This window comes from Kryptolebias marmoratus, linkage group LG8 (genome assembly GCF_001649575.2).
Source record: "Kryptolebias marmoratus isolate JLee-2015 linkage group LG8, ASM164957v2, whole genome shotgun sequence".
Lineage (NCBI taxonomy): Eukaryota > Metazoa > Chordata > Actinopteri > Cyprinodontiformes > Rivulidae > Kryptolebias > Kryptolebias marmoratus.
This window is the reverse complement of record NC_051437.1, coordinates 29,032,504-29,051,678: the sequence shown is the minus strand read 5'-3', so window position 1 is coordinate 29,051,678 and position 19,175 is coordinate 29,032,504. Positions and strand designations below refer to the sequence as shown.

The window sequence follows — 19,175 nt, the reverse complement described above, 5'->3', positions numbered from 1 at the left end:
GGACGGAGGGGACGGGGGGGACGGGGGGGACGGGGACGCTTTACAGCCGGACAGGTCCGAACACTGACTGGACTCGCCATGCGCCGGGTGTCCAGCAGGGGGTGCTGCAGCGGGAGGAGGAGGAGGTTTCTGCAATAAAAACATCTTTAATTTAACTGATTTAAAGTCTCAAATTATAAAAACTCCACATTTGTTTTAAATCCAAATCCAGGAATGTGTTTTTCTTTTGGTTAAGAAATAAAATTATAATCTGTTGTTTGGTTTGATTTATGGAACATTAATTTCAAAATGTTTTAATTCTTTTGGGTTTTTAGAAGAATCGATTTAAAAGCCGTTTCTAGAAAGACCTTTAAAACTTTTTAAATTCTTTTACTTTATTAACAAACATTTTCTCCACAGAAATGCACATAAATCTCTTTAAAAACATTATTATTTACCATTTGTGTCTCGTGCTGCTTTTAGCTTTTAGCTATGATTTTGCTAGTTTGAGCTTTAAGCTAGGGTTTGTTTTTTTAGCTTGTAGCTGCAGTTTTGCTACATTTAGCTTTCAGCTACAATTTAACTCCAATTAATTCTGTTTTGTTTGTTTTAGTTTCAGCTTCTTCCGCTCTCACTTCTGCGTCTCCTTCAGCCTAAACGAGTCAGATTTCAGAATAAAAGCCCCAGCTGTCTCACCTTCCGTTTGGACTCCAGACTCGTGGTCTTGTGGTTCCCGTTTAGGGCTCGTTGTTTCTTCAGGTTCTCCAGGGTGGTTTTACGGTTGGGGAAGAGACCCATCCTCTTCGTGCATCCCACGTTGTATCTACAAGGACGTTCGATATAAAGTTATTTTTCTTTCTTCGGACAGCAGCTGCAGTTCTTTACCTGGACCCGACTGGGGCTCAGATCTGGGAGGATTTGGTTCTGATCCCAGACTCTCAGACAGAAAGGTTGGATATTTTTCCTCTCCGTGCTCCGGGATCAGGGCGGACCGTGAAACTCACCGTTTAGCACAAACGGTGGAGCAGAACCTCTTGGACCTTTTGAAGATGTAGGCGAAGTCGACCTTTCCGCAGAGCTCGCAGGTCAGCGTGGGCTCCTTCAGATCTGAGGAAACAACTCAATCTGATGAGAAACTGAGATTTCAGGTCATTTAAAGCTCTCTCGTTCATCACTGTTGAACCGATAACGTAAAAAATAAAAATCTGTCAAACTTTTACCCTTTGATGGGAGGGCGTCCATCTTTGAGTCGGCCGTTCGTCTCCTGAGGCTCTCTATGGAGAAAGACGGACGCTCCACCTGCAGGAACCCACTTTTAGCATTACTCACATTTCAAGGTGCCGGGCGATCATGTAATCACCTGTGTCTGTTTGCCTGTCTGTCAGCAAAATATCTCATGGACCACAGGACGGATTATTTAAAGAATAATAAGAAAATTTACTGCTGGTTTAACTAAACAAACAACAGAAAACTGTTTATTTTGGATGAATAAAGGCTTATTAAACCGTTAAAACCGGTCAGAATGAAAATGCATATCGCCCGCTGCCTTGAACCTTTTAAACACTCGAGGTGTCCGAGCTCAGCGTGTGGAGAAGACTCTCAGCTACTACCACCCCTGACTCCACCTCAGGATCTGTAAACCGTTTATCCCAGCTGAGGCTGATCTGCTGTCTGTCTGTCAGCAAAATATCTCAGGAGCCACTGGATGGATCTGAATGAAACTTCAACTAATTACCTTTTGAGGCCAGTCTATTGCAAGATGGCCGCCACACCCAACTGACTCTGGGTGTGGTCGTAGCTGAGAGTCATCCTGAACCCGTCCTCCGAGTGCTAACAGGTGTAACACTTTGGCGGGCGATATGCATTCCTTTCAGACGATCTCGTCCTTTAATTACAGGTGTGATCAGTTTACCTGCAGCAGGTTAGTTAGTTAGCTGGTAAGTAAACGGTTGAAGTCGCTCGGGTGTGACTTGTTATTTGTTTCGGACTCACGGGGAACGGTTCGGCTCTTTCCTGGATAACGAAGCCTTCGATCAGGTGGGTGAGGATGTGCGACTCGTCTACGGCGTGCTGAGCGGCATCACTCCCTCCGTTGTGCTGACTGCTGTTAGTGTTCCCATTCCCCGAGGTCATGACTGGAGCACGGGCCGCCCCTCACCTGTCAACACAAACGACCAGGTAAACGCTGCTGCGCGGACCTGCAGGGAGGCCAACACAGACAGACCCGAACGACGTCAAGGGTTCAGGATCCATTTCCTGTGAACGCCTCGGAGCCCGTGGGGCAGTGGAAAGTCACAGGTTTGATTCCCCGTCATGTCAGGTACAAACAACGATGATGTACTTTACTACACCGTACTGTCAAACTTAGCTGCACTTTCTTAATTAAATATATATGCAGAAAGTGTCAAATTTAAATGAAATATTTTCTTGCAAATGTGAGGAATTTGTTTATCCTAGAAGTTATAAATTGAGCCTAATGTGTCCATTAAGACCCATAAAGAAACAGAACTGCAGGAATCATATTTTCAGCATAAACTAAACTAAATTAAATCCTTTTTAAATGAAGTCTGGTGTTCCACGAAAATCAGTTCATCTGAGATACTGTGGACTATTTAAAATTCAAAGACAAAACAATGAAACAATTAAATGTATTTGTGCTTCTTTTGGAGCTCCATATCTGCCTCTATTAAAACATTGTGATATTCACCTCATTAGAAGTTTTGATTTAAGCCAATTTAAAAGGACAAAAGATAATTAATCAATTGTATGTTTTATATTTTAAAACTAAATTGTACAATCTGAATTAAGTCCGGCCTTAAAAAGTCCATTCATGCCATTGATGTTCTTTATTATTCAGCTAAAAGATTAAAATAAATAAATAAAGTAATTTGTCTCTTATTCTGAAACTTATTTGGGAGCGCCTTAAAAGCTGCAGACATCCCACATTATAATACCATTACATTTACTTTATTGGAACTTATTTAACTTTATTATTGAGCCGATTTGAAGAACAAACCCTCCTGTGTCATACGCATTTAAAAGTAGAGTGATAGGTTTCATATTTTGGGTGCAACAAAGAAACAAACATTAAATTGTGCATTTTCTGAATGAAGTCTGACACCACACATGAGCACAGCCTGCCCAGACTCTGAACTGTTGCTGTTTATGAATATCTCTACACTCGTTAACATAAATAAAGGCTTTTTAAAATGTTCATTTTCGAGTTCAAATCGCACACAGTAGATTTGTACCGACGTGTGGACTAAATTAATCCTGTTTATTAGCTCAGGAGCTAAATCAGTGTTGTGTAAACTAACGCCGAACATGGGATCTAATCAGTTCAGCCCGGTTAGCGTGTTGTTTATGTTAAATTACTAACAGCTGCATGTATTAATACACTTTTCTACGACTTTAAGTCAGTAGTTGGCTTACTTGAACCGTCCGAACCAAGGTCGGAATCAGTTTCAGGCGCCCCGCTCGGTAACAACAATGGTTGAGGGAAGAAAAGCTCTTTGTTCAGCGGCTCCAAACCAAACAATCACTTTCATTTACTTTTAAACTCCGCCCGCCCGGATCGGCGAGGAGCCGGTGTGAGAAACAGTTAACACACACACACACACACACACAAAAATGAAATAAATAAATAAATAAAGCGAGCCGGACCCCGTTACACGCGCGGAGTTAGTCACTGCTTCATCTCTTCACCATGTTTCACCCGTTCTCTTTTCGAAGTGCGCGAGCCTGACCCACAACAGAGTTCTGACCAATCAAGTTAAAGGAGGTGGCAGCGAGCCTTTCCGATTTTAGGAGTTCAAAATAAAAGCTCACTTCCAGCCGCAGCGGTTTAAGTTTCACGGTTTATGTCGCCTTGTTGCTCTTATTTTGAAAATGACATATGTTTTGGTTTTTGAACGGATGTTAGCTTCACAGAAGCGCGCTAGCAGCGGTTTGTTTTGGTGAATGGGACCCGGAGGCGGACTGACGATCCCCCCCGTTTAGTCCCGAACGGCTCTGATGATCCGATCATAACAGAAAAGGGACAGTTAAATAAACCCACCTCCACCGCAGCCACACTGTTTGGGATTAATTTAGCGACACAGAAAGTACGGACGCCCCGAAGTGCCACTGGCGAGATTTGGTTTTAAACCAAATGAACAGTTGCACAGTTTGACATAATTTACTACAGTAGCTTTCTTCATAAACTGACACGTGATTCTGAAATGCGGTACGCGCTCAATGTAAACAAAGTCCTTTTTTCTGCAGACTTTACTCAACAAATCTGAATATAAATACAACACATCAAAACTTAAAGACTTCTTATATTTTCAGTCACTTTGAGTGTTTCTGTAAGTAAACAAACACACGTGGTAGTTGGCAAATAGTCATGAATTAATTTATTTCTCACTCCTGTTCCTAATGTTGAACTTGCGCAGAAAACATAACAAATAATTTTTACAGCAAAAACATTTCCAGTCAGAAGTTTCTTCCAGTTTTCACAGGCATGAGAGTTAAAATATTTTGGAGCTTTATTTTATGTAATTAAAATGAAAACCTTTTTTTGTCGATGAAATATTCGCTGTGAAGTTTAGACGTCTGACCTCGTCTTCAATGATTTTAAAAACAAGTTTGAATTTTTTGTGGATTTTCTCTGAAACCATTCATTGTCTGAATTATAAATATAGATTAAAATATATCCGTACATCCCCGCTTTCTTTAAAGCCTCACCTGGACTCCTCCAGACATCTTGTCTTTGTGTCCAAACAGCTCAGTCTTTGTCTCGTCTGACCATCGGACTTTCCTCCAGGAGACATTTGTGGACAGCTGCAGATTTCGGTTCTTTGTCTGTCCTCTCAGTCCATGGTGATGAAAGACTGGCTTCACTGTGGACAGGGATTCTGGTGGACAGGGACTCTTGTGGACAGGGACTCTTGTGGACAGGGACTCTGGTGGACAGGGACGCTGGTGGACAGGGACGCAGGTGGACAGGGACTCTGGTGGACAGGGACGCTGGTGGACAGGGACTGGTGGACAGGGACGCTGGTGGACAGGGACTCTGGTGGACAGGGACTGGTGGACAGGGACGCTGGTGGACAGGGACTCTGGTGGACAGGGACTCTGGTGGACAGAGACTTATATTTAATTAGGATAACTTAGAAGGCGATACAAAAATAACTGTTTTTTAATGTTTTAACAGTAAAATAAAGTTAAAACTTAGCAGTATGAGAACTTCCTGTCCGGCTAGACTTTCAGAGTAAAGTAATAAATTTTAAACAGAAACACCAAAAGGCTTTAAAAAAAATTGTTTTATTTTATTTACAAATACAGAGTGAAGAAAGAGACACGTGTTCTCTGCGGCTGGTTTGTTTTTTTAGTTAATTAAAAGCAGCTCATTAATTGGAGCAGATTAATTAGGAAACCGGAAGTCGTAAAGGCGCGGTGCTGGAGGCTGACAGAGACCGGACCGCTGGTCTGCCTCACTCCGTCGGAACCGGGGAGAGGTTCGGTTCGGCTGCAGGACGGGTCTCGTGTCAGAGCTGGACTTGATGAAAACAAAGCAGCGCTTCACCTCCGGGACCCAACTGTCCTCTTCCTCCCTGGGGAGGAGGTTTCTGAGGAGGAGGAGGAGGAGGGTGGCTCCGGAGGACGGTGACTGTGAGCCGTGCAGGTGAGACTCTCAGGTGGCTCCAAGTTCTTCTTCTGCTGCTTTTAACCCGGAGGAGGAAGTCTTTATAAAGAGAGTAGAAGAAGAGTTTCTCTGTGGTTTCACCTCCTGATCCTTCAGAACCTTCAGCTGTTTTAGCTGCTCGTCCATCAGAACCTTCAGCTGTTTCAGCTGCTCATCCATCAGAACCTTCAGCTGTTTTAGCTGTTCACCCTTCAGAACCTTCAGCTGTTTTAGCTGTTCACCCTTCAGAACCTTCAGCTGTTTCAGCTGCTCATCCATCAGAACCTCCAGCTGTTTTAGCTGTTCATCCATCAGAACCTTCAGCTGTTTTAGCTGCTCATCCATCAGAACCTTCAGCTGTTTTAGCTGCTCATCCATCAAAACCTTCGGCTGTTTTAGCTGCTCATCCATCAGAACCTTCAGCTGTTTTAGCTGTTCGTCCATCAGAACCTTCAGCTGTTTTAGCTCCTCATTCATCAAAACCTTCGGCTGTTTTAGCTGCTCATCCATCAGAACCTACAGCTGTTTTAGCTGCTCATCCATCAGAACCTTCAGCTGTTTCACCTCCTGATCCATCAGAACCTTCAGCTGTTTTAGCTGCTCTGACTTTTAGTTTTTTGTTACCGTTCTGCTATCTTTAGCTTTTAGCTAGCCTTTTGATACTTGTTGTTTTCAGCTTCTGTTTTGCTCTGAGTGATAAAAACAGTCATGAACGGATAGAAATATAGAAATGGTGCCTGAAACGTCACCGGTTTTTGTTTCCTGTCTTCCAGATGTTCCATGTTTTCCACATCTGGCAGCCACCGCACCGTTCGCCGGATCCTGAGCGCCTGCCTGCTCTCCTTCCTGGCGCTGCTCGGCTCCGTGTCGGTGGACCTCAGCTCCAGCCTGGACCTGCTGCGCTCCACAGAGGCCGCCTATGACGAGCTGACTTCCTGCAGGACCATAAGTCTCCTGCAGCTCGTCGCAGAGCTTCAGGAAATCCGGCGTTTTTTAGCCACGAACATGAGCGACGAGACGCTGCAGAGCGCCGCGGATCATCTCTGTGGGGGAGTGGAGCGGTTCCGTGACGGCCGCGGCCTCCCATGCAGCGCTGAGGTGTCTGGATTCTGCCGGGAGGTCACGAGGAACGTTCAGGAGTTCTTAAACGCCTCGTTTGAGGCCAACAGCACAAGTTCTGCTTTGACTCAAACCATAGAGACACTTCTGGACAGCTGGGGGTCGGTGGAGGATTCTTTGGGCCGAGCCAAACAGAACTCCGACTGGAGAGACGTTCTGTCTGCCAGACTTCTGGTGGTCTTCATAGAGCTGAACCATCAGCTGATGTTCTCCCACCACACGGCGACTTCGTCCGGCTTCCAGCTCAGGTGGGCTCACACTCTGAGCTACCTGAGCTTGGCCCGGCTCATGACCGAACGGCTGGACCGCTGCTGGTCGGAGAACACAGACCTGCAGATGAAATCTTCTGTTTTTGACACGAGTCTGTGGCAGATCTCCGGAGCAGGAAGTGACGTTCTGTCCGGGTCTCCTGCAGGACTTCAGGTTCTGACACAAACCCAGTGGTGCCTGTTGGACCGGGCGTCCTCGGCCCTCCTGTCGGCGTCTCGCTCCATGTCCTCCAGCCTCAGCATGAGGGTCTGCCTGCTAGCGTTAGCCTGCCTCATCTACCCGGCGGTGATGTTCTCCTTCAAGCAGATGACAGAGTGGATTCAGAACTACGCCTGGAAGCTGAAGGAGAAGACCCAGGACCTGAAGCACCAGAGGCAGCTGGCTGAAGATCTGCTGCACCAGATGTTGCCAAAGTCAGTCGCCAAGCAGCTGCGAAAGCACAAACACGTTGAAGCTGAGAGCTTTGAAAGGGTAACCCATTTAGTCTGAAAAGCCTTCTTAGACTGAATTTAGTGATTTTTCAGGAGCCCCAAAGAGATTAAAGCTCTAAATTTCGGTTTGAGGACGGATGGATCAAATGGGTTCATGGGGGCACCCACACCGGCCACATCAGGATCACTGAGTTCTGCACCAAGGATCCTGAACCTCATGAGATCTGGACACAAGCGTTAGATTAAACGACTGCAGCAGAGCGGCTGGATCCATATTTCTTTCTCCCGTTGGTAGAAACTAACAACATTACTCAGAACAGAACAAATGTGGAGCTCCTGCTACTGCAGGGGTTCATAAAGGTGCAGCTATGAGGAGCTGACATCTGTGAGATCCACAGACCCCCTGGCTGAACGTTTGTTGTCTTTGTTGCTATTGTTGGAGTAATTACCTGTAATTACCCTGTTCTCCATATTCATGTGGAGATAAAACAAGTCGTTGGACCCAAAACGCGTCTGGCTCATTAAAGCAGCTGCACGGAAAGCGCTCTTCTTGTAGTTAAAGGAGGTGAAAATGATCTGGAGGTAAATGTGAGACAGAAACAGCTGATTTAAGCAGAGGAAACACGACGGATCCAACAAACCTGGAGCCACAGAAACCGGCTCAGATTTAATATTTAACACTAAAAAACCAAAACAAATCCACCCAATTATCAGAAGCCAGCAGGAAGCTGGTTACCTCTCTGTTTGGTTCTGTAACTTTTATTTGTTCTTTTTGAATCCTGCTTCGGCCCCCGTCCCCGTTTGTCTTCTTGCATTTAGCATTTAGCTACCATAGGGTTCTGCTTCTTTTAGTTTAAACAGATCTGCTGCAAACTTCAGTAAAGTCACTTAGCTTCACACTGCATGTTTGCAGAAAATATAGTTTGTGCCGTAATAAATGTGTTGCTGTCTGTGAGTAATCTGTCAGCTGATGATGTCACAGAGTCCGCCTGCTTCAGACAGAACCCTGAAGGTGACTTCACGTCTTTGTGTTTCAGTAAAACTGCCTGCAGGGAAGAAAAGGACGAGCTGGACGGTTGAATGAGGTCTAAAGATGTGACGGAGCCACTTCCTGTCTTCTTGTTTGCAGGTGACCATTTTCTTCTCAGACATCGTGGGCTTCACTGCCATCTCTGCGTCGTGCACGCCACTGCAGGTGGTGGAGATGCTCAACAGTCTGTACATGTGCTTCGACACCCGCATCGAGTCCTACGACGTCTACAAGGTAACACCGAGTCCCTGAGAAGTAAAGAAGATCCCGGGTCAGTCGGCCTTCTTTTATTCTGAAACTGAATCTGAGTTAATTCTCCATCAGCTGCTTCCGAACAGTCAGAGAAATAAAACTAAAGCGGTTTGATCTGATCAAACCAGGTGGAGACCATCGGAGATGCCTACATGGTGGTGAGCGGCCTCCCCGAGAGAAACGGCGACAGGCACGCCGACGAGATCGCCAAGATGTCGCTGGATCTCCTGGCGGCCGTCAGACAGGTGGTGATCCCTCACATGCCCGACCAGAGGCTGCAGCTGCGCGCCGGCATCCACACGGGTGAGAGATCTGCAGCGGGGCACGCCGTGTGCCCGGGTCAGACATTTTTAATCAACCGCCTGTAGCACTTTGCCTCTACCTCTGTCTGTTAGCAAAATATCTCATGAAGGAGTGGATGGATTTTAATGAAACTCTCAGAGAGGGATGACTGAATGTGCCTCTACAACTGATTCATCTTTGGAGTTCATCCAGTTCAAGATGGCCGCTACATTTAGTCAACCTTAGCAAACATAAAAAAGGCTCTAATTCAGTCAGTTTTACAGATATTCAGCTAAAATTTGGCGTGGAAGTAGCTGAGAATCCCCCTGAACACATACTCTGAGGGTCTGCTCATATCACCTCAGATCATGTTGTTTTTTCAAGGTTTGTGTGATAATAAACCTTGAAATCCATCGTTTCTTAACAGATCTGATCTCAGTCTAAAAGGTGGCGGGTGATATGCATTCCCTCAAGTAAAACTAGGCCTTTAATTTTAAACTGTTGGAGGAAACCTGAATAAAAACATGCAGAGAGGCTCCTGGTGGGAGTCGAACCGACAACCTGAACGAGAAGATTAACATTTTATTCACCCAAACTAATGAAAACAGCTGCAGCTCTGTTTGTGTTCAGAGCTGCAGGTGGATTTTATCATTTTACTGAATTATTCCGGCCTAACGAAGCCAGCCTCGAGGTCACACCGCCACCCTGTGGTCGAAGGAAGTCTGTTCAGGGTGACAAACATCAGCTGTCAGACACTTAAACCCTTTCAGTCTGAGCTTCTCGTCCTCTGCTCCTCAGGGCCCTGCGTGGCGGGAATCGTCGGCTACAAGATGCCGAGATACTGCCTGTTTGGAGATACGGTGAACACAGCCTCCAGGATGGAGTCCACCAGCCTGCGTACGTGAACATTTCAATAAAAACATCTTTTTCTGCACATTTTCTTTTTCAATGCGAGAGGAGTTAACATCATGAGCAAAATATGCTGTCTCAACATTTTCAGGAATTTAAATTTAGTATTTTAAGCAGCAGACTTGAGAACATTTTAGAGCGATAAGCATTTTGAGAATAAACAGTTGGAGCTTTGTTGCCCAAAGAATGAGAGATGGTTTTATTTATCGTTTCCAGCTCAGAAGATCCACGCCAGCTCAGAAACGTACCTGGCTCTGATGAAAGATAACGCCTACGAGCTGCAGCTCCGAGGAGAAATCGAGGTCAAGGTAAAAGTTCACCTCTCTCTGCCTCCAGCTGCTTTTAAAGGAAACCTTTTTTCAGTGAAGTTTTGGATATTTACAGACGTAAAAGTTGTAAGAAACAGAAAGCACAGCAGGTTCATCAAATTAAAGGAGAGCTTTGTGTCTTGGTTCCTGTCAGGGGAAAGGCAAACTGAACACGTACTGGCTGGTCGGCCACAGGAACTACAGCGTGCAGAACGACAGCCTGGTTTGCAACTGGAACCCCAACATGGCCAGGAAGAAAAAGATGGCGGCCGGCAGCGAGGGCTCTGTGGGAAACGTGAGTAAAATGTCCTCAGTGCTGAAACCTAAATCACATCTCTGCACCAAACAAGTGTTTCAGACTCATCCGAACATTCGTTTATTCTCCTGATCGCAGGGAACCTTTAACTAACTTTACCTCAACTTTCTACGGTAGAAACTGTTTAAAACTTTAATCAGTTTAGCTGTAAAGTTGTGTTTAAATTATATTTAAAGTGCAAAACAATAAATCAACTATTTTTTAAAAGGCCTGTTTGAAAGGCTCTACAGGGGGGTCCAGTCCTGGTCCTCAGGGTCTCCATCCTGCAGGTTTTACTTGTTCCTCTGCTCCAGCACACCTGGTTTGAATCAATGGGTGATTAACAGGCTTCTGCAGAACATGAAGAGGTGATTTAACCATGAATCAGGTGTGTTGGAGCAGAAAAACAAGGAAAACCTGCAGGATGGAGACCCTGAGGACCAGGACTGGAGACCCCTGATCTACGCTGTTCTATAAATATTATAGGAACATAATAAAGATGCTTACAGTTTTTAATTTTTTTTAGCCATTTGTACATTGAAACGTCCGGCTCTTTTAGGAGGTGGAGGCTCAGAAATCACAAATATTCCCCCCATAGAAATCCATCTTTTCACTTCCCTGAAGAACCTTATTTTTTAAAATCTGCTTCAGGAAACTGTCTGTTCTTGTTCTGTTTTGCTGCCTTTCTTATATTTTATGATTCCCGTCTGTTCAGTCGGCGGCGACGGTGCAGAGCCTCAGTGACAACGCCACCCCCCCGGTGACCCTCCCGTCCTCGCCGATGACCCAGACCCCGCAGGCGGGCCTGAGCGTGGCGGCTCAGATGGAGCCGTACGGCGGCAGCCATGGCACCCTGGGCTCCATGATCGGGGGGCTGCAGGGGGGAGACGACAGCCCTCTGCCCTCCCGCCGCGGCGGGGGAGTCGGGTCCGACCGGGACCTGTGACCCCCTCCAGACTGCAGTTACCACGGCAACAGATTGCCAACTAATGAAGCTGGTTGTGACGTCATGTTTGCTCTTTTAGTTTCCTTTTATGAAGAAGAATCCTCGTCTTCATCAGATTACTGTTCTGTGTTTGTGGTAAATATGTGTGAAGCAGTTGTTTTTTTTTAAATTCAAACAGTTTTTTGAATTTTAATTAATACTATGTTTTAAAACAAATTGTCCCGTATCTCGTTTGGTTTAGCTTCTGTTAATTAAATGAGGTAATTTCTGTTAATCTGAGGTTAAATTGAACAAATAATAAAACCTAATCAGAGCAGGATTACTGTTTTTAATTATGCCCTGGTGTGCAGAAATAAAAAAAAGGGTTTATTTCCAGTTTACAGTCTGTCTGTTAGCAAAATATCTCTTGAACAGCAGGATGGATTTTAAGGAAACTGTCAGCTGATCAGCTTTAAATTAGGTGTGGTAGTAGCTGAGGGTCATCCTCAGCTCAGACTCTGAGGGAAACATCTTTTACAAAACCTTTCATTTCTTGATGTTTGTTTTAATTTTGCTCTGAATAAAAAGCAGATCATTATTTCTGTTTTATTGAGCCTCAGATGTTGGATAAAAGGATCCATATTCCTGAATTTCCCGGATCAAAGAAACTTTCCTTCAGGAAAAAGTGAAACTTTTCTGGGCCGGTTTCTCTGCGCGGTTCCGGGGCTCGGTTCGGCAGCGTTTCCAGGTCTGCTCGTATGTTTCCTGTATGAAAAGTAAACGCAGACCTTGTGGTGTGAAAGCAGACTGCAGCTTCTTTTGTTCAAATCAATCAAACCGAAGACGGACAGAGAGCTGCTGAATCAGGAAATCACCGGTATATCATTTATTCTTACATTTATTAAATCACACAAAAATGATTTTCAGCAACCACGGAGGGTAAACTTACAACGGGCTGAACCCGTGTCGAGCTGAAAGACTGCAACAACATGTTTTAAAGTTTGTTGTTGTGGCATCGTTTTGTGTCTTTATGAGTGTTTGTTAGCATACAGTAGCGAGTTAGCATAATGAGCTCCATCATTCTCCCGTTTCAGCGGATTGAACTCGGCTCTGCTTTTTGTTGGTTTGAGGATAATTTGAGGTTTTTGTAAAACATCCGAACTTTTACCGGGCTGGTTTGTGTAGCAGCTATCGGTGTAAGTTCACCTGCTGTACGGCGGTTTTTTTTTTTCTTTTTACGGCAGCTAGCTAGCATGCTAACGACGCGACGGAACAAAGAGCGGCGGTGTTAGCATCCCGGAGCTAGCAGCTAGCTAACGGTGCCGAGCACCGGCTGAAGGTCCAGTTTACGGTCCGGGACGGTTCTGGAGGGGGGCTTCTGGGTCCGGTTTCTCCTCGGTTTCAATCAGACAGCCGCTGGGAACGAAGGAGACAAAACCAGGAGCATTTAGAGGGTTGTTTTGTAATGAAGGAGTGAAGCAAAGTGGAGGAAACTTTAAAAAACACTCAGCTGAACAACGAATTGTGCGAAGTTTCTTTTTTTAAAAATATTAATTCTCCACAACTTTCTCACAAGTTTATTAATTTAGAAAGTTCACTCCAAGCATCTTTATTCTAAGATAGTTTGTAATTCCTATTCTCTTTATTTCATTTTTTATTGTTCTCATTTTTAACTATGATTAATTTAACTTTTCTCCACATTTTCAGAAATTTATTGTCTCTGAATCTTCCAACCATCTCTATGCTTTATTTTTGTGTAAATTTCCCACTTTTATTCACTTCAAATTCATATTCTGCACACAAGCAACACTATAAATTATCATTTTTATTTCTTTTCTTTAAGTTTACACCGTTTACTTCCTGTGTCCAACATGTCCCTCTTCTGTACGTGTCCAAAACTGTCTCATCCTCTAAATCTTTGTCTCCAAACTGAGCTCAGGGTTTGAACAATGCGGGAAAGTGTTTGTCTGGATACGTATAAAATAAAGAAATATAGATTATAAGTGAAGGTTTGTCACGTTAATTATGTATCAAAGGCGGCCTTAAAATGTCCTCGCAAACGTGGTGCCGTTTCCAGAATTGTCCTCATCCACACGGGAACGCAGAAAACCGATTCAAAACGCCGTAGTAGCTACGCCTGGCCTGTATGTGGCGCTGCAGGGAAAAGAAACCAAGAGAAGAAGACGGCGCTCTCGGGTCGTAGGTTAGATCAGATTCGGCGTCATCGTTTTTTTAATGGTTGGATTTTTTCCGTCTTCATCGGAGACGGAACGGACAGAGACCACCTGACGTGGACCAGGAAGCTGAAGTTGGTTCCAGCAGTTTTAAATCATTTTAAATCCCTCCATGTAATCAGCTGTTTGTTTAAATATCAGTTTATTATTTATTTCACGCTTGAAGGAAAGTCGGAGCTCAGAGCCTCTCATCGCTCGAGACTCTGGTTCCAAAACTACAACATGGCAGCTTCCTTCTCCTCCTCCTGTCTTTTTGTCAGAGCCGCCGTCTCCAAACCAAACACATCCGTCCTGACTCTTACCTCCACCTGCTGCTCTCCTCCTCACCCGTCTCCCGATCTGTTTGCCGTTTGGACCTCCAGTCCGTCTGCTCCTCGCAGCTTCACCGCTCCACCTTCCTCCTCCTCCTCCTCCTCCTCCACCTGCTCCCTACTCTCCCTGCAGATCAGTGCATCATAGTCCGACCCTGAGATCCTGTTTTAAACCCGTTTCATGTTATTTATGTCCCTGTTTTTATCGATCTCCTTCAGTTCCGCTCTTTCCCTCCTCTGCAGCTTCTGACTGGGGAAGATGCCACGAAAGAAGGTAACGGACGTGTCGGGGAACGGCGGGGTGAAGAGGAAGAGGGCCAGCGGCAAAAGGAAAGACCGGGACTTCAGCAGCGACGAGGAGTTCGACTTCGAGCAGGAGAACAACAAGAAACCCGGCAAGCCCGCCGCCAAGTCGGGCCTGCAGCCCGTGACCGTGGCGGAAGACGTCAAGGAGAAAATCGTGGGTTTGAATTCTCCCGACTCAGAACCGTCTCGTCTCTGTTTTGTCTGTGTCTCAGATCTGCGACCTCGGCTCGGTGCGGTTAGAACACGTTTATGTTTCAGACTCTCTAAGATCAGCTCGTAACTTGTTTGATTTGTTGTCATTCAGATCGTCTGACACAGAATTTAGCTTCTGATGAGTAAAACTTCTCTGAATGTTGAGTTTTAGTTTGTTTTTATTTATAACATCTCACATTTTTGTGTTTGTTGTTAAAGGAGCTTAAAGAGTCGACAGTCATCTGTTCGTTTACGTCGTTCAGTTTCCATTTCATCGTGTTTCTTTTCAGAATCTGGAGTTACCAAAGGTCAAAGGTCAACTGCTCATCTTTGGAGCAACTAACTGGGATCTGATTGGAAGGAAGGAGGTGCCCAAACAACAAGGTACAGCGTCTGGTTTTCAAATCTGCTGTTTGTGACGTTCGTTAGTACATTATCGCCCGCCGCGGGAAGGCGACAGGCCTGGTTTTTTTTTACTGTTAGCGAAATATCTCACCCCTGGACAAATCTTAATGAAACATTAGATAAACTGATTAACCTTCGGAGTCGGTGCTGTTCAAGATGGCCGCCACAGATAATCGACCTTATCACAGATAATCAGCTAAAATCAGGTGTGGTAGTAGCTGAAGGTCATCCTCAACACCAGCCTCGAGGGCCGATCGATCGAACGTAACATTATTTAACCAAAACGGATTTAACTTCATCGTATAAACATAAAATTATTTCAGTTTGATGAAGTTTGGCTGCCTTGATGTTGGCGAGTCGATGTTTAATCGTCGTGTTTTTAGGATCAAACTTCTCGGACTGTTTGTTTTCGAGGAAAGGTTTCCTCGTCTGTTCGGACCCGTGAAACGTTCCGGCCTCGGACTTTTCTTCACACAGACACGAGTCGAACCCGTTAAATTAACGTGTCTTTATTTTTGTAAACGTGAAGCAGAACGAGTCGCGCCGAGCGTTCGGTTCCTAAATAAAAGAAAAAGTTTTAAAATCTTGATCCTCCGTGAGACGAACGGACGGCCCGGGTGAGAACGCTCGGCGTCGTTTACCAGATCGGCCACGAGAAGAATGGGTTTGACCCAGGAGCTGCAGAACCAGACAGAATCAATGAGGATCGATCGGCTTTTCTGCGTTGTGTCTGGAGGAGGAGGAGGAGGGACCGCGGCTACATGTGTCTCTTTGTTGGACGTGTTCAGGCCACAGACGTGTCAAAGCCGGTGGGATCCCGTTAATCGGTTGTGACAGTAATGTCCTTTCATATGCATGCATGCTGCGAGCCGCGGCGCCCCCCGCCTGCAGGTGGCTCAGGGACGCCGCGGGCGGCTGCGTCCTCCTCTGGTGCTCCCTGATAAATCTGCTTTGTTGGGACCGGAGGGAGGGGGGGTCGGGGGTCGGGGAGGAGCAGCTGCAGAGACAAAGATCATCTGCAGATGGGTGAGATGTTGGGCCCGGCAGAACCGCACAGCGGCGCTTTGTGTCGGAGTTAAAGAACCTCAGGTGGGGAGTTTTTCCTGTACGCTGTTAAACAGAATCTGCGTCGTTCAGCAGCGTGTCGGGACAGGAGAGGAGAAACAAAATGTTTGTTCAGGTCAGGACCTGATATTAACACCGTCAGATGCTGCTGATGTGACACAAACTGTGGATTTTAGATTCATTAAAAGCTCTGCGATCAGGAGCCGATCGAGGCGGCTCCGTTTTTCACTGTTGGTGTAAAAACAAACAGCTGCTCCTGAACATCAGCTCAGGGTTTTATTGGGAATTAAACGCACTGATTTATGCTTTAACTCCCAAACCTCCTGAAAAACCTCTGAAACCTCCACCTCCTGATGAAAGCTTCAGAGCCGGAAACAGAAAGAACCGGTTCTGAAGCCTAACAGAAGAACCTGAGATGTTTATTTAAGGGTTAGTCTGGATCCATCTGTAGGATCGTCCCGTTAACGGTTGGTTTTGTCCGTTTCCAGCTGCTTTCCGTAACCTGGGCCAGAACCTGTGGGGTCCGCACCGTTACGGCTGTCTGAACGACATCCAGGTGAGCTGCGTGGTGTCGGGTCCCTGCGCCGCCCACAGCCTCCTCATGACCACCGAGGGCAAGCTGTGGAGCTGGGGTAAGGCACACATGTTTCCAGATGTTTCCAGATGTTTGCTCTTCACCCGGGTGACTCGATGGGGGTGGTGTCTTCTCCGAGGAGATCGGTGGCTTTTAAAAACATCTGTTCTAACTGACTTTAAACACAGCTCTTCTGATCCCTTTACTAATCTGAGAGTTTTAGTTTCATTGTTTTCTGACAGTTGGAGCAAACTGTGAAGCACTTTGGTCAGCTGCTGTTTTTAAATGTGCCGAACGAATAAATCTGACGTTGACGAGCAGCAAAAAGATGTTTTTAGGAAAATAAAAACGTCTCTGAAAGCTAACAGCAGCTGAATCAGATCTCAATGTGTTTCTATAGGGAAACTTTTATAAATAAAGTTAAATTTTATAAAAGGCACAAAACCCTAAAGTCACAGCAGCTGAATGAGCTGAACAGAAAAATAAAAGACAGGAAAGAATAATGTAAAGAAACCAAAATGCATCTAATTCTAAGGTAAATATTGTAATTAAACGATGTAAGTTGGATTTATTTGAGTTTCCTGCGATGTCTGATCTGCTCGCCGTGCTTCCCGCCTCCTCAGGTCGTAACGACAAAGGTCAGCTGGGTCACGGAGACACCAAACGCCTGGAGGCTCCAAAGGTCATCGAGGGCCTGGCAGATCAGGTGATCGTTTCTGCCGCCTGCGGACGCAACCACACGCTGGCGCTCACAGGTGGGCGGAGCTCGACCAAACCGCGCCGACGGCTCCGAGTCCCCTGGATGTCATTTCTGACGTGTCTCTGCTCGTTTCCTCAGAGGACGGAACAGTTTACTCCTTCGGCGAGAACAAACTGGGTCAGCTCGGCCAGGGCAGTCAGACGGACGCTGTCCTCAGCCCGGCGCCGGTGAGGCGACTCGATGGTGGCGGGGTGGAGGCGTTCAGGAATTCGACAGTCGTTAATTTTTCCTTCGCTGCCTCTTTCAGATCTCCTACAACGGCCAGCCGCTGGTGAAAGTGTCCTGCGGCGCCGAGTTCAGCATGGTGGTGGACTGTAAGGGGAACCTGTACTCCTTCGGCTGCCCGGAGTACGGACAGCTAGGTACCGGCCCGTCACAGCAGAACCAGAACCGTTACAGTTCTGTGCAAAAGTCCTGATCCATCCTTTGTCTCTGGGATGGGAAGCATCCCGATCTTTTGTTTTTTCTTTTTTGTCCAAAGATTCAAACTTTCTTGTGATTTTTTTTTTTTTTTTAAGTGACCAACAGATCTTTCTTTTTCTCCGTTCTTTAGACGGGTTCGAGGTATTTCAGTGACCTTTCTTTAGTAGAAATTAATTTATCTGAGTCTGTAAGACAGAGGTGTCAGACTCCGGGCCTCGAGGGGCCGCAGTTCTGGGAGTTTTAGGTTTTTCTGCTCCAACACACCTGATTCAAATAGTTTAATCTCCTCCTCACCGAATCATCAGGTTCTCCAGGAGCAGAAGCAGAAATCATTTAAAGCACCGAGGAACGTGACACAAGGACTGGATCAGGACTTTTGCACAGGTCTGCAGATCGTCTGAGGCTGGAGCTCGTGGATTTATTTGAAACGAGGAGGAAACGGATTTTAAGTGTTAAACATGTTAGAAACAAACCGTCTCCGTCAGGTTTTCCTGTGAACGTTTTCCCGACGTGTCCTCAGGTCACAACAGCGACGGGAAGTTCATCGCTCGCGCCCAGCGGATCGAGTTCGACTGCGAGCTCATCCCCCGCCGCGTCGCCATCTTCATCGAGAAGTCCAAGGACGGGCAGGTGATGCCGGTGCCCAACGTGGTGGTCAGAGACGTGGCGTGTGGAGCCAATCACACGGTGAGAACCGCCCCCTCGCCGTCCTGCCGTCTGCCGCTGTTCAGGCCCGCGTTTAATCTGAGCTGCTTCTGTCCTCAGCTGGTGTTGGACTCTCAGAAGAGGGTCTTCAGCTGGGGCTTCGGGGGTTACGGACGCCTCGGCCACACGGAGCAGAAGGACGAGATGGTCCCTCGACTCGTCAAGCTCTTCGACTTCCCCGGGCGCGGCGCCGCCCAGATCTACGCCGGGTACCAGTGTTCCTTCGCCGTCAACGAGATGGGTGAGGAAAAAACAAAAAAACAACCTCCACACCTGAACAGCTTTGATGTTTACGGCCGTTTGTGTCTGTTTGTGTTCGCAGGAGGCCTGTTTTTCTGGGGGGTGACAAACACCTCCAGAGAGTCCACCATGTACCCCAAAGCTGTGCAGGATCTGTGCGGCTGGAAGATCCGCAGCCTGGCCTGTGGGTGAGTCCGGATCCGGTTAAAGTGACAAGTCTGCCCCCTGCTGGTGGCGTGTTCGAGCAGAAAACTTCAGCTACGTCAACTCTTTATATTGTTAAACAGACCCTCCAGGATTTCATGATGTTGCAACTATTAATGCAAAATGAAGCAAACCCCGCGAAATCGCAACTTTCCCGCAACTTTAACCCAATATTTATTGTTTCTAAAATGATTCGCCACCGTTTCTGCGGTCTAGTCTCTTCTTTGTGGGTTTGTGTAGCGTGGAATACAAAATAAGCCCAAATAACTCAGGAAGAAGACACGTGACGTC

The 19,175-nt window shown here is 46.2% G+C and overlaps 2 protein-coding genes across 2 annotated transcripts in view; one reads left to right on the top strand and one right to left on the bottom strand.

The window, feature by feature from the left end:
- phc2a (polyhomeotic homolog 2a (Drosophila)) overlaps window positions 1-3,751 on the bottom strand; it is a 5,127-nt gene extending 1,376 nt beyond the window's left edge. The window contains exons 1-6 of the mRNA XM_037976896.1: window positions 3,643-3,751; window positions 1,972-2,137; window positions 1,200-1,278; window positions 984-1,086; window positions 676-802; window positions 5-129 (exon numbers count right to left, since the gene is read on the bottom strand). Of these exons, the coding sequence (XP_037832824.1) occupies window positions 5-129; window positions 676-802; window positions 984-1,086; window positions 1,200-1,278; window positions 1,972-2,112 (575 nt within the window). The 5' untranslated portion in view covers window positions 2,113-2,137; window positions 3,643-3,751. The remainder of the gene's footprint in view (window positions 1-4; window positions 130-675; window positions 803-983; window positions 1,087-1,199; window positions 1,279-1,971; window positions 2,138-3,642) is intronic.
- Window positions 3,752-12,184: 8,433 nt separating this feature from the next.
- rcc2 (regulator of chromosome condensation 2) overlaps window positions 12,185-19,175 on the top strand; it is a 9,550-nt gene continuing 2,559 nt past the window's right edge. The window contains exons 1-10 of the mRNA XM_017440984.3: window positions 12,185-12,342; window positions 14,254-14,470; window positions 14,799-14,892; window positions 16,467-16,610; window positions 17,176-17,307; window positions 17,391-17,479; window positions 17,560-17,674; window positions 18,256-18,422; window positions 18,501-18,681; window positions 18,763-18,868. Coding sequence (XP_017296473.1) covers window positions 14,270-14,470; window positions 14,799-14,892; window positions 16,467-16,610; window positions 17,176-17,307; window positions 17,391-17,479; window positions 17,560-17,674; window positions 18,256-18,422; window positions 18,501-18,681; window positions 18,763-18,868 — 1,229 coding nt within the window. The 5' untranslated portion in view covers window positions 12,185-12,342; window positions 14,254-14,269. The remainder of the gene's footprint in view (window positions 12,343-14,253; window positions 14,471-14,798; window positions 14,893-16,466; window positions 16,611-17,175; window positions 17,308-17,390; window positions 17,480-17,559; window positions 17,675-18,255; window positions 18,423-18,500; window positions 18,682-18,762; window positions 18,869-19,175) is intronic.